At 35.7% G+C, this 15,129-nt stretch overlaps 1 protein-coding gene across 21 annotated transcripts in view; it reads right to left on the bottom strand.

Annotated features, from left to right (window-relative positions):
• The window catches only part of NRXN1 (neurexin 1), a 725,925-nt gene that overhangs the window by 392,517 nt on the left and 318,279 nt on the right, over positions 1 to 15,129 (bottom strand). For 11 of the 21 annotated variants that reach the window (XM_087774526.1, XM_087774528.1, XM_087774537.1 and 8 more), the window contains 2 exons: positions 14,212 to 14,415; positions 12,003 to 12,029 (listed from right to left, as the gene is read on the bottom strand). In XM_087774526.1, coding sequence (XP_087630652.1) covers positions 12,003 to 12,029; positions 14,212 to 14,415 — 231 coding nt within the window. The remainder of the gene's footprint in view (positions 1 to 12,002; positions 12,030 to 14,211; positions 14,416 to 15,129) is intronic. The other 10 variants (XM_087774532.1, XM_087774541.1, XM_087774536.1 and 7 more) reach the window with 1 other exon arrangement.

Here is a 15,129-nt window from a genome sequence, read left to right as displayed (position 1 = left end):
AACAGAGTAATATCTCCTTTGAAGTGACTTGTCTGATGGATTGAAGCCTAGAAATCAGCTGGAAGGGAGCATAAGTTAAGCTCTTGACATGTCATCCAAAAATGAAATGTGGTTGGATGGAAATTTTAACAACTACCTGAATATAATTCATTAAAGTCATTATCAAGAAAAGATAATAAGGAAGCAGTTATGTGGTTCCAGTAATAAGCTACTGGGTGCTTAAAATGTTATGGTAGATGTTTCATGCATTTTAATAGACACAAATGCAAAATGTGCTAGAGAGAGAGTAAAGTGTTTTTAATATAAGAAACTGCTCATCAGTGACATGCACTGGGTAGATGTTTTTAACACTATTAGCTCTTCAAAAAAAGCATACTGAAAAATGAATTACTGTTCTTATAACATTGAGAATAATATTGTAGCTAAGTGCTTGCTAGACTTCTTCATCAAGATTGAACTTATGAAATGATGACTTGCTGCAGAGAAGTGAAGCAATGATAAAATAGCCCACCTTTTTGAAACAGTCACAGCTAAAACTAATACATAGTTACACAATATTTTCTGCAGATGCAATAAAGAAGGGGCCATCAAAATGCCACAGATTGCTCAGAAACCAGGTTCTGTGAACTCGTATTTATGCAAATAGGCAGAGAACTCCACTTCTGCATTACAGAGTTACATATGGAAAAGACAGACAAAGGATCTATGCTCTTGTACTCTTCGCTACTTTCTACAATCAGATCCCACTGATCTTAATGCTTAAGGAGTAAGATAGTTGCTTAGCAGGGATTTATTGCAGACTTCCAGCACTACAAATGTACAAATGTATCAAAATAATCTTAAATTTAACCAAAATTTTAGTTTAGTACACATTTTTTTCTCTCCTTTTTTTCTTTCTTTCTTTGATGGAAGAAGAGGTAGTCAGGCTTTCCCTAAGCAGCTTGGTTCTCCTAATCACACCAAACTGAGAAATAGGATCTGATCTGACTCTCACTGAAGTTGGTTGCACTTTTTTATAATGTAGAAGTGTTCTATTTATACTACCTATTAATATGAGAGGGACAGACAGAAACGTGGCAATTCATCTCAACATATGTTACACCTATTGCAAAGCTCACTGGCTGTGTTAGTGAGAACCAGAAATCCATTCAAATGTCACTCCTTGATTTCATATTTCCCTTCTCCCTTATCTCTTACCCGCGTATATCCATTTCATTCAAAAAAACCCAGATGCTTGTTCTATGAATTCTTTGCAAGTACATATTAGGACAGAATGGTGGCTGTGAGCATGTGATGTGTTGATCAGAAAAGCAGTATCTACCTGCAGAGAGATGGCAATTTGTTTGGTTTTCCTTGAAAAATTCTGGAGATAAGCACAGTAGCATTGATTCAGTAAGGCATCAATATTCAGAAAAAGCCATATGTATGTTCTTAGTATACTTAAATGCTTTCTGAACTAAACTATTGATGGGTTTACTATCTTTTTAGACAGATTTATTTGGAAAATCCCCAAGTTTCTATAATCTGAAAAAAACCTCTTCAAACGGTAATCTTATAATAGAAAGACTGCAGTATTTCTCATTAGAATTTTCATTTGTAAGCACTTCTAAATGTTTTCCACAAAAGTATTAACAAGTGAGCACCACAACAGCATCATTTCTTAGAAACAGAGCGTCCTAAGAAAGAAATGAGGAATAATGTGAAAAGCAAATAAAGGTATTCATACATGAAGCCTGATAGTATTTCCAATCTGAGTATAAATTTAGAAGCATTATCAACTGAGCAGTGCTGAGTTACTGTTATTTTTTCTTAATATTGAATGCTAACAATGGTTTTCTTTTTAAAGAGCTACAGACCAAAATTTCTTGCCAAAAAACTCTTAGTACATATGAAATAGACAAATTAATTAATGGTTTATCCTAATTTGATTGGTTTTATCAGTTAACTAAGAATGTATTTTTTTGAGAATTTATTGAAATATTGGCTTGTGTCATCTCCTGCCATCTGTGTGGTAATATTCTAATTTTCATAGAATCTGATTACAAAGTTTAGAATGACTGTATACAACCCAGCTGATGATAGATTTATATATTACTTTCACTAGCAATTTCCTGTTTGCTCTGAATACAGGGTATAAACTAGTGATAAAATGATTAGGAAAAGAAGCTGCAAAATAAGAGGGGAAATGGTGCATAAGACAAAAGCTGCTATATTGAATGTTATGCCTGACTTCTGTATTGTCTTGCATTCTGCCTTTGACGATGACCAGCAAGTGATGTTTAGAGAGGAAGGGAACAATATTAAGCAACTTTCCCCTAACTATTTGCTGCCAGATTCTAACACCTAGTAGTTTACAGACTTTCTGAGCTAAGGCTGCATCTAGATCATCAACTTTAATACAAACTTTTGTTCCATTAAAAAAAAAAAAAAAAATCTGTTTGGGAATACAAGGGTGGCCTTGCCACATGAGATCAGAAGTCCAGCTAGCTCAGCACCATGCTTTCAACAGCAGCTAAGTAAAGCAGGGCTACTGTATAGTAATTACTACTCTAACACAGTCAACAGCTTCCAGTGACTAACATATTAGGGACTACTGGAGCTACAGAAACCACCTTATCACAAGAAGTCCTTGATGTATTTCAGTTTTGTACTACTAATTAACTTTTTGATGCTTCTTATGTCCATGTAATCATATCTTTATAAAAATATATACTCAGGTATCTTTTTTTTTTCCCCTAGCTTGCCTAGCTCCTCCATGTAGGAAAGCCAATCCATAATTGGAATCCTTCCTGTTGCAGTGCACTGTATTTTTCCTATTTAAGTTCATCATGAGGAATAGGAACTAAAAACCATATGCAGAATTCAAGATGTGGATAAACAATGACTGCACAATAGCATAATGCTGTTTTCTGTTCTGGTCTTACTTCCTTTCCCCATAGCTACTGACATCCTTTGGGATTTCTGGTCACTTCTAAGCTCTGAACTCTTTTACAAGAGCTATTTACAATGACTGCACAATTTCTTCAGCTCAGTGCTAACAGACTCCATTACTGTGCTTGCATAATTAAGGTTACTTTTTCTAGTATGAATTACTTTGTACATATTGATATTAAATTCCACCTACCATTTTACTATCCAGTCATTCGGCATTTTGAAACCCTTCAGAAAACCCTCACATCCAGCACTTCATTTGATTTTCCTAAATAATCTCATTGCATCCACAAATACTATCACCTCAGTGTTCCTCCTCTTCTCTCAATCATTTATGAATGTCAGTAGAGACTCCTGTGGGACCAGTTGGTAGCAGAGCTTTACTGTGAAATGACTGCCATTGCAGCCCAGTTCACTAATATGAATGACGTTACATTAGCTTTTATATATTCTTCTGCAGAAGAAAATAGTATTCGATTGCTTTGCTACTACTGGTTAGAACATCACTCCTCAATATCCCCACAAGATTAGATTATAACACCCACTTTCTGTCATGAAAGAAATTGTGAGCATAATTTAAACCACCAGTCCTGAAATGTGATTAAGTCATCTTGCTTCTCAAAAAACTAAATGAGAAAAACATAAAAGTAAAATAAGAGAAATTTAGGACCTGCTATACATTAAAAACTTAGTTTCTACTGCTTCTTCCCATTAAAATAGTAGAAAGGCCTAGTCTACTTCTTCCGAAAAGTCCTTTTATGAAAGATCTGATAGGACCAGTATGAGCTAGGCACACACAAGTCCCTTGCATATAAATCAGGATTTATTAATTCAAGATAATCTATTCTTATAGATCTAGCACATCCTGGAGGCTGCTTTGTCCCTGTTGCTAAAATGAGAGGTTACATGCTTGCAGCAATCTTTGCTCCCCTATCCTCCAGGAGTCCTCTCGTCATATTCAGTACTTTGGAGGATCTCCTGCTCCCCACTCGCCTTTAAGAGTCAGGCTGAAGGTTCAGTAGGAACAATTTCAGTCAACTCCAGACCATGTCCTTGGGCTCCGCTGATAACACCTTGGCAGCATATGAATGCTCAGTCAGCTGATATATACCCACACCATGGCCCTGACTCATATAGCCCCACATATACACTAAATTGAAAACTATCTATACCTGGTGTTGTAAAATTGAACTATACCCTGAAATATCACAACTGGAAGGTCTACTATTTTTCAGCAATCTTAAAGAAGTTTCAGAAAACATTTATGTAGTAGTGCTAAAAAAGCAAGTCTTTATCTGAATGTATACCTAATGATTTTTTCACCATCAATTAGGGCAACTATCCTTACTGTATGAATTTTCAAATTCACTTAAATAACCATATGTTTAAGCTTTTACTGTTGACTTTTTTACTGTGTTTGGCTGTTGCAGAGCACACCACTGTGCCTTGAGAAAGCCACAGATACATTACTATTATATATTTGATTACTGAGGCCCGTGTTCAATCATATGTGGGACTTAAGAAGATAAAAATAAGATGGATGAAAAGAGTGAAAAGAAAAGAAAGAAGCATATACACAAAAAAAGAAAAACATCTGTTTTCTAGTAAGAGAACTTGAAATGATATTTTATTGACAGGCTGCCAGAAGACTAATCGCAATTTTCCCCTCCGCTAGCTAAGAAAAAGCAAACACAGATGAGGTTTTACAAGTAGCAAGTAGAATGCAGGCACAGAAATAAACTTTATTGTTGCCCTTCATGTAGGCTGGAAGCACTGATAGAGCTAAGCCTTCAATCCCCAGCAGCCGACCTCGAAAGCTTTATCAGTAAGGAAAGAGTAAATACGATAGACTCTTAAATGGTCAGCCAGCAAATCTACAGCACTTATTCTCACTTCAATGAAAGTTTGAGCTTTTGTTTGGTATGTTAATATGTTAATTTTTTCCCATGCCCCAGCTAAGCCAGGCCTGAGCTAGAGGGGAACTTATGGGTGCCTCCCCACTGGCATTGACAAATTATACATGTGCAAGACTCTTCTCAAGATTTCATTATAATTAGCTAGTTGATTCAAATTTTCATATGTCCTTTATTAGTTCAAGTTTCTAGTTTTTTTTCTCTTAACAACTATAACTGGATAAGGAAAAGGTAAAAATGACTGCCTTTTAGATAACTTGAGTTATCTGCAAGATTTCCGTGTTTACCAAAGCATACATTTTAGCTGAGAAATCAGTACATCAAAAGACTGATTATTTATTTTTTTTTTATTAATCACCCATTAAGGGGGAGACCTCACACTCAGAAGTCCAATATACCTTCACCGTTACCTCCTTAGAATCCTCTCTCAAGCCAAACTACATCCACGTGAAATGTCACAAAAAGCCGCAAGACAAAACAGATTACAAAACTTTATCTTATGTGAATGGTCAAAAAGCAAAGCATCATCTTAGCTGGCATCTCCTAATACATATCCTCTTCTTGATACTCAATGGCTTTTCCTCAAGCTTGAAACGCCCTAAAACTGGGCTCAGATATTTCCTAGATTCAACTTACAGCTTGCTTTATGAGCCAAATTCAGGAGAGAAGGAAAACAGTTGTGATGTGTTTAACTGAAGATGCAGACATTTACCCAGAAACCCTTCCAACATTTCCCTTCAGATGTCTGAAATCTCTCTTCCTTAACTGATACAGATTAAGCATTCCACATCTCAAGAAGTGATGTTTCTGCCTTTCTGTCAATAACATGTATTTTTCCAGGATGTTCTTGCTTAGATGTAAACCAGATGAATTCACTTTGGGACAGCATAAGCCTGCATTGCTGAAAAAAACAATCCACTCTCTCTACCAGAGGTTGTTTTTCTAGTGTCTCCACACCATTCCTGTCTCCCCCCTCTCCTGTTTTATTCTACAGCAGGTGTCCATATGTGTAGTGCTAAAACTGCTCAGAAAACTGCAGCAAGTTAAAATTAACAATTTTGTTAATGGGTCACCTCTTTAGTAAAATGTGGTGACATGGATGCTTGAACATTTGTGCTGGCAGCAAAGCAATAGGAAATGCAAGAGCAGAACCAGCAGACAGGAAGAGGGTTAGAAGAACACAACTTTAAAGTAAATGACAAATTTTTTAAGAATTATTTTTAAGACAGATGAAATTCTTCAGCACGAACCCCAAAGAATGGTATATGGAGCATTTGAAAAATGATCAGCAATGGCCCTGCTGGCTCCCTTTGCATTGTCAGCTAAGTCATTCCTACCATTCAAGGAGCAGAGTTGACTTTCAGAAATATTTTTGAGTGTTAACATCTATCAGCATCTTGGAAAAGCCTACTGCATATTTATGACTTTTCATGACAAAAGTCAAGTCATAGACCTTGCCCTAGGTGCTCCCAAGGAGCAGGAGTAGGTTACATGTGAGAGGAAACAGCTACTACTTTTCCCCAGAGCAGGCGAGCAAGTAGACTGCAGGAAGAGGCAAATGGCTTTGCCATCACACCTCCAGTAAGCCAATTAATATGATGGGCTTACATGGCATAACCCTATGCAGCAACACTTCTTTTCACCCTATATTTAACAGAGAACGAGGAATCAGAAGGATCTGTCCTAACTGGTTTCTATGGCTGTACAGAATAAATTATGGGTGGTCCCTTAACTACTTTAGTTCTCTTGCCTACGTTTATACAAGCTATTTTTCTTTCAAACCTGACTTTTTTTCCTAGTGTAGCTGTTTTCAACTTCACAAAAGAGTGCCTGAAACATAGGTACAGGATGGTGTTAGTGCAGCTTCAGGACTAAGTACTAAGGACTGCAGTGAGACAGGTTGAGTAAAGAAGCAGTTTTCCTTTTTTTTGTGTCTTTCAACCTGTTTCCTTTGATTAGAGTCCAATGATGGTTCTATTAGCAACTAGTACATCGTAATCAGAACTTGGTTGAAAAGGGCCACCTAGTTTTTAGTTTTGTTGCACAGCAGCAGACTCTGTTTTTCAGGGAATCATGTGAAAAGGGGTCTTTAAAGTGATATTGCTGAATGAGAAGGAATCCAATGACCCTTTTCTCTTTCAAACTTTACACCCCAAACAGAGGGGAGTCCTTGACTGAACTTGCAGTGAAAGTACCCTGCTGATTTGCTATATGTCCTTTATGGTAAAGCTCTTTTGCATACGTTTAGCAGGCTGTCAGCCATACTCAATGAGAAAAAGATCAAAGCCTCCTCACACAATTCATAAGCACTGTGTAAGAAAACAGGCCAAATACAAAATCTTGCATTTTGGGGGGAGCTACAATATTGTATCATTTTAATGATTTTCTACTGCCAACAACAACAAAAAAGGGGCAAATAATATATTCTATTCATTCTTTTCACCAGATAGTGAGAAGTTAATACATGGATACATATTAGTTATTTGTTCATCACAGTAGATTTTGCAATATCCATAAGAGCACAGCTGAAGACTCTGGACTTTGCAACAAAATGCATTTTTACAAGCAGTAGCTTTCAAAAGGATGTCTAGTCTTCATTTAAGCTTTCCTGCTGCTTAAAATCTATGTACAAACTGTAAATATACTGTAATTGAACACCATTGTTGGTTCTTCAATACATATAATTCTCCTGTTATTTACCAATAATCTGACATAGCTCCTTGTCATGCTCTGGATTTGTAGGATACCTTGACAAGAAAAAAAATGCTTCAGTAACAGATGTTATATATTCCAAAAAGAAAAATTTATTTAATAATCCGTAATGTGCGCATCTGCAGAAAAGCAGTTTTAAAAGGATGGATGCACAAAACAAGGAAAAGAGATTAAGGATTATAGGGAAGAAGAGAGAAATGAAGCGGAGTGAGAAAATAAAATGAGGAGGAAAAAAAAAGGATATATGCTCCCTGTTTCCTAACATTCTGCAATTCCTATTCATTTCTTATGACAGTCCTATTAGTGGGATTACTCTATGAATTATTGCCTAAAGCAGCAGAACAGTGTACCAGAGAACTGACCTAAATCACTCCAGCACCATGTGCCACTAGTTGAGCGATCTTTCACAGCAGCATTCAAAAAAAGTATTATCCTGTATCTTTTTATATTGAACAAAAATATCAGATTCAGAAATGAGCCAGATATTTACCAGTTAACAGTTAACATTGCTATTTGTATGATGTATCAATTAATAAAAAACCTATAGTCCTACTCTGCTGACTCATATAAAATATAGACTATTTTCAGAAATTATAGCAATGCAAAAAAACCCACAAAAGATGAAATAACATGTAAGACTGCGCATCCTTGTGAAAAAAATATCTTGTACATGAAACCCAGGAGTCTCTAGAGTTACAGGTACCTGGAATTTTTCAGATGCTAGTGTTTTGGAAGCATTAAAACTGGAAAAAAAAGAGGATTTAAATTAAGTCAAGATACTAGCTTCTTAATACTGCAGCAGTGAAAAATATGGAAATACAGCATACCTGTATTTGTTCACAAGTCATTCAAAAATTGTTATCGATCTGCCATGTAAATTTTGTGGGATGAAGCTCTGTCTCTAAGAAATACTAGGGAAAAATCCCATTCAATTCAATAAGATTCACTGCTGTTTATAATTTATGCTTCACAGTCTGCAATAAAAGGTAACAGCTACTTCCCTCTCTGAAAGAAAAAAAAAAATTTTTGGTTTTTTTTTTTTTTGTTAGCTTTTCTCCTAAGGCAATTTTTAAGGATTAGCTCATCAATTTTGTATTTAATGCACAAGCAATCAACTTACAGTTCTTTTTACAGAAAGACTAGTGCCAAGAAATGCTGCACATTCGTGTTATTTGAACCAACATCGTTCACCTCAGTCCTATTTTTAAATGAAATCCTCAGTCTATTGAAAATAATACTGAAACCACAGTAGCCTTTTCTGTTCATAACATAAGTTTTCCCCTTTCTCCTGATGTCAGCCTCAACATTGACCTAAAAGTACCTGCAGTTTAAAAGGACCATTTATTTCACTGCCTGACAGACAATTTTGTTTTGTAAACTTGCAGGTCTGAAGAGCACAATGAAGTGATTTAAGGATGTACAAACCCAACATTTCAGCAATGGTATTTTTTGATTGACATGAGACAGAATTTCTAGCAGTGTAAGGTTTTATGAAGATACCAATCTTCTAACCATGCACAAAATAAAAATAGTTTGACTTTAGTATTCCACTCAGTTCCATAAAAATGGCATGAAGTGAACAGTCTCCATAATATTGTTAATGAGACACAAACTCAGTAGTGACAGGACATCTGATTAACATTTTGAAATTTTAAAAAAAGTTGTATTTCAAACAGGGAAGACCACAAAATGCCACCTCTTCTGCAACACAGGACATTAGCTAAAGGTGAAGGCCTGACAAAGTGTAGAACAAATTGCTACCAAAAATCTCAGCTTTGACCAGCCAACAGTTGGTTATTTGATCCGCAATGAGCAGAAGACAGGTTTCAGGCTGCACTTGAGGGAAAACGGGAAGAGGAGGTGCAATATTTTATTCACTAAGTTTGTAATTTACTGTAGGAAATAAGGTGCTTACATTCATATTTTCCTTTTCTTCTCTCGAGCAAAACACTAGTTTTTGTTTATTTTGGTTTTACATTTTCTTCAAAGCTGTCTCTCCAAATTCAAACCAGATAGCTTCATCCTGACCTTAACTCTGTTACTAGCCTAGCTGTAATTCATAGTATTTCAGTCCCAACAGTGAAATTATATTAAGACAACTAATTTCTAAGCAACAGAAACGTGAAAATCTGAAAAAAGTTTCTCAAATATGAAAATCCGATTTACTTCTATCAACATAAAATCAGGACTGATATACATCCAGCTCTCAGTAGACCCCAAAAGATAGGCACTGAACTATTACAGTGTTTATCAAATTAAGATTCAAGTTCTGGATGCTGTTGCTTTGAAACAAATTTTGTGTGTTCCACTAAAATCCATTATATTGTCTAATAAGCAAGCATCTTCTAAGGACTGCTTAGAGCAATAATTCTTCATACTCTAAAAATTAAAACACAGAAATTGCTCATGAAATGTTATCTGGTTGTTGAAAAACTACAGCGAGTGCTGATAAGAAAGCATTGTAGTACTTACCGTACCGAAAGCTCACAAAAATCTGTTCAGTACACAAGCACCAAAGGGAGATGGAACTAATCATGAAAGTTCATTTCTAATAACAAAAAGGCTATAAACAAACTGAAAAGAAAAATACTCATGAGTATTTGATACCAAGGATATTTTGTACAGAGGTTATGCTGCTTCTGTATGAGACACGAAGAAGTCATAACTGCTAATTCAATTCAGTACATATATTTCTCCTGTTTACAGCTCTCTAATTGGAGGCTTATTACTTACTCTGTATTTGCAGGTTCTCTTTTGATCCAAAAACTTGCTTAAAAATGGAACCTTGAAATCATTTTAATTTATTTTTATGACACCTCATTTTGTCCAAAAGAGATTAAAAAAACCAAAACACCTATTGTATTGTGGCTTTATTACTAATTTTTATTTCTATATTAGTAATTCCCTTTTCAGAGGGATTTTCTAATTTTATTAAGGAAGTTAAGAAAAAAGCAATATTGCTTTTCCTAAGGAAAAAGAAATTTACCAGCAGCAGGCAAACTCATTACATTTCTGCTCAAAAAGCTGCTTGTCTTATAGTTGGAAATCTTTTAATCTTTTTCTAATTGGGACTTTGTCATGATCAAAAAATAGTGTCCTGTGACAGACCAACAAAATGTTTCTGAGATTTTTCATGATCCTGTATGTTTTGGCAATGGACATTTTTGTCAAGTGGAAATATTTGGGTTTGTAACCGAACGATTTTTTTTTTATTATTTTATTTTTTTTTAATGTGAGAAAGCTATCTTTATGCCTTGGTAACTGCAAACATTTCCTTTACTGTATTGAAAAGTCTGTCTTGGATTTAAGTATGGTTTAGATTAAAAACGTTCCCCAGGAAAACTTTGCTATTTAATACAAATGCTGTATTTTTGTCTTGTAAAGTTATTCATTACAAAATCTATTAGCAGATGACACATTATAAATAACTACAGTTCCCTGTTTTACTTTGTGGCCTATAAAACTATTATGGGATGTTATGTTAATGTCATTTGGGAAACTATTACAACTACAAATTCTACCTATGCAGTTTGTTGTTTATCTTTGTTGCTATTTGCATAAAGCCAGTCCTCTGGCCTGCAAAACCTGTTAGAAAGGGAAAGAAAAAACAACCCAAAACTCAAATCTACCATACTTACTATCAATAATATTGTTGACACCATTCAGGAATTCCATAGACTCAAAATAAAATCACAGTCCTTTTTCTCCTTTCAGAATATAGCCTCTTAATCCAAATAATATCAGAGAAGTTAAAATTTAGTCCATTCATCTGGCAAATGTTTCCCTCTGTTTCATAAACATGCATATCACAGAGAAAAATTGTTCAATTTAAGGTTTCTTACATGATTAGAGTGTAAAAAATCATCATAGAAATATGGTTGTTCTCAGACTTAATAATGTCCTTATTGTAATGTACTACATTTCCATATAACAAAGATTTAGCAAAACCAATTGTGCTATAAGCAGCCAGTAAATACAGTTAATTATCTAGGAGGATTATAAAAATAGAAATTCTTGTACTATGGACAACCATGTTCCAACAGTCTTACCACAAGTTGGAGGTAAAATGTCAAGAAAACTAGAAGAAGGACATGGGGAAAAATATGTGACAGCTTATCAGAAATGCTGGATCAAAAATTCTATGGCTACTGTCAATAAAATAGCCCATCTAGAATAATACAGTACTACAGGTACCATTTCCTCTATATATGTTTACAACCTGTAGAATACTTCCTTTTTTAATATTCTAGTTAAAAGTTATATCCTATGGGAAGGACAAAAAATACACACTAGGGTATATGATGACTTTTTACACAATGATAATTAATCATCACATTTCATTAATAAATTATCAAGCGCTTGCAAGCTGTCCACAATCTTTTTCATCTAGTTTGCATATTTTATAATGGTGGAATAACATTTTAAAAAGTTTGAATAGGCACTTACTGGAATTACAGTTAATCCTGATACAGTCTAGATGGGGAAGAATAGATGAAAAATGAAAATTTATCCTTCAAGGTAATAGCTGCAGACATCCAATAAAATCACAGTCCACCCTTCTGGGGACAGACACATGCAAATATGGCCACTCCATATCATCAGTCTTTACATACTCTTATAACCCAGATATACTGCGATAAATCTTTATAAATAGAAACGACAAATAGGGTAAAAATGGCCAATTTCAAACAAAGCTACATGGTGACAAATCTAAGTGAAAAATCAGGATTAAATGTCAAAGATGCTTAACTGCAGCAGGCCGCAACTTTCTCCCCATCTGTGAAAGAACAGGTAATTTCTCTCAATGCAACTAGAAAGTGCTCCGTCACAATGGGTCATAGAGCAAGCCAGGCCACAATCAGACATCTTGGACAACTTATGTATAGTATACCTCAAAGGCTGATCTTCAAAAACTAAGTAGTAAAGTACAAAGCTCATTCCCCAGGCCTATAAACAGGGGTTTGTGGGTTTACATTTTCTTAATGTATAGACTTAAGAAATGGCTAGTGACTACATTTAAAGCTACATTAATATACAGAAAATAATCACATACTTATAAACGCTGGTAATTAGAGACTCCTGTCTATTTTCAGATTATTTCCTTGCCTGACTTAAAAAAAAAAAAAAAAAAAAAAAAAAAGGAGGGGTGTTGGAAGAAGAAACAATATTGCTAGGGCATGGATTTATTTGCTTTCTTGAACTATAGAAGCAGGCAAAAACTGACAGAGGGTGGTGTTTTGTATATAAAGAGAATGACCTGATCTGTACCAGGATCCTCTGGTGGGCTACCTGCATTTATTACTGTAAACTAATCTATGCCACGCTACTTGGTTTGTACAGCTACTCCTGGTTTATACCTTTGAGGAACATATATACCATCAAACCTAGATTTTGTTTCCATATAGCTGAGTTTGTCATGTGTCGTCAACCGCATCAGAAAAGTGGTTGCAAACAGCCAGGGACCAGCACCTGCACATCCCCTTTTACAGAAAGCGCTCCCGCGGGGGGAGGCACGGCGCCGGGGGCGGCCCGCAGCCTGCAGGAGCCCCGGCTCGACGCTAGAGGGGGCTGTAAGAGAAGAGTAAACAAGGAAACCCTTCGCTTCTCCTTCTCCCTCCCGAAATCTCAACACCAGGGCGGTATTTCGGTGAGCTAACCCTTTTATGAGGGGGAGGGTTAGGTGATTATTTTCTTTTCCCCCCCCCCATACTTTCTAGAAATCATTTTATCTGCGATTAAAACAATAAAATACTTAATTCCCTTTAAAAATAGCATTCCACTGAATGGGAAAGACTGCACTGAATGTGCATTTTCCTGAGTGTACTTCTGTTCTCTTTCAGGTCCTGACTTCGACTTATTCATAAGCATGGCAGAAGCGCTTTTTTTTTTTTACTTTTTTGGTTTTTACACTAGAGAAAACCATAACCTAACATTTTGTCCATCATATTTCAAACCAGGAAACCAATTTTTTTCTGTAAAAGGGCTTGTGCCTCCTGTGTTCACACGGCTGTTTGCTGAGGGCCGCAGTCTTTGGGCATTGAAGGGTTGTGTTATCGTTCGATACTACAAAAATACCACTACAGAATTGTTTAAAAAGGAGGAGATGGATTTACTATAGATTTGACACCTAAAAAAAGGAGACCAAGAAATCCATCAGTGGGAATATCTAATTGCAACGTTTTAGTGTTAAAACTAGAAATTCTTTGATACATTTGCATGCTGTACGTTAATTGGTGGAGGTAAAACTGAACTGACCTACACGCACGTTGTTTCTGCTTGCACATTTAAGTTGTGGAATTGACTGTGAAGAAGTTGTGGGGGGACACCATACTTCCACAACGAGGAAGAATAATTTAGTCCCAAAATACCACTGATGAACTAGTCTTCTCTTTTTAGAATACACAATAGTACAAAAATATCGTGATGGATTATGTTAAGACTACATAAAGAATACCAAAATGCAACAGAAAACAAAATAAAGTATAAAAATGGGCATGTATTTGTGTGTGTATGTACATACGCAGATGTTGCATTGACGTGTTTATATATCATTTCAGTTTACTTTTAATGTTAAAACAGGCTGTTTCATAAATGTTTGCAAGCAAAAAGAAAAATGTAAAGAAAATGTTAATTTCTTGGAGGAAGAGTTTGTTACCTAGGTTGACCGTTAGTTTAACTCGTCCTGCATCCAACTCTAAACGAAGGGTATCTGCAGATTCCCTAGAAGTAGTTGCCATTAAAATGCCATAAGCTCGCTGAGACCTGAACCGTAAAGAAACATCTTCGGCCTCTGTATGCATCACAACAGGGAGCTGTATTTTCATAAACATACTTCCATCATAGCTTAAAATTGTTGCCTCTGAAAACATAAAGGAGAAAATCAGTTATTAAAGAATTATATTGTATTTACTGAAATTGCTCAAAGAGAAGATGGTAAATGTATATTCACTCAGTATGACACAGAACAATGACATATTACATATCACAATTATTACTGGGAAACATAAGCAAAGTTGGGTTTGGGTTTTTTGTTAGTTTTTTTTTGTTTTTTGTTTTGTCTTGTGTGGGGTGTTTTTTTTTTTTTTAAGCAGCATATTCTGGTGCTTTTTAAAGAAACTAAATTGCTCTTTTAATGAACCAGCCATTCATGTATGCATCTTCAAGCAGATGGGTAGAATTACAAGTAAAAGAAATGCTTGCAAGACTAGGCCTAGACTACTCAAAATAGGTCAAAAGCTATTCAGGTAAATCTTACAGCCTATTGAAAGGTCACGTCTGACTATCATCCACCTAGATAATGACCTTAGGATACTTCATCTATAAACCTATCAGAATTGTTACTACCACAGTTACAATCATCATCCAGTTAGCAAAAAGCCACCTGAAACGAGTAAATATCCCCAGCATGGTTTGGATGGAGTGCAGATTGCTTCATGACCGCAATGACTGCAGTATGATAGAATCAAAAACGCTTGTACAAATGTTATGACAGCCTCAAAAAGAGGATCGAGACTGGACTTGGCATATTGAGGGTAAGATCTTAAAACCCCTGAGACAAGCAAATAACTGTCAC

This window comes from Nipponia nippon, unplaced genomic scaffold (assembly GCF_047370975.1).
Source record: "Nipponia nippon isolate SJK-2023a ecotype South Korea unplaced genomic scaffold, ASM4737097v1 scaffold_4, whole genome shotgun sequence".
Lineage (NCBI taxonomy): Eukaryota > Metazoa > Chordata > Aves > Pelecaniformes > Threskiornithidae > Nipponia > Nipponia nippon.
Note: the sequence above shows the minus strand (reverse complement) of the source record. Positions and strands in the feature narration are given on the sequence as shown.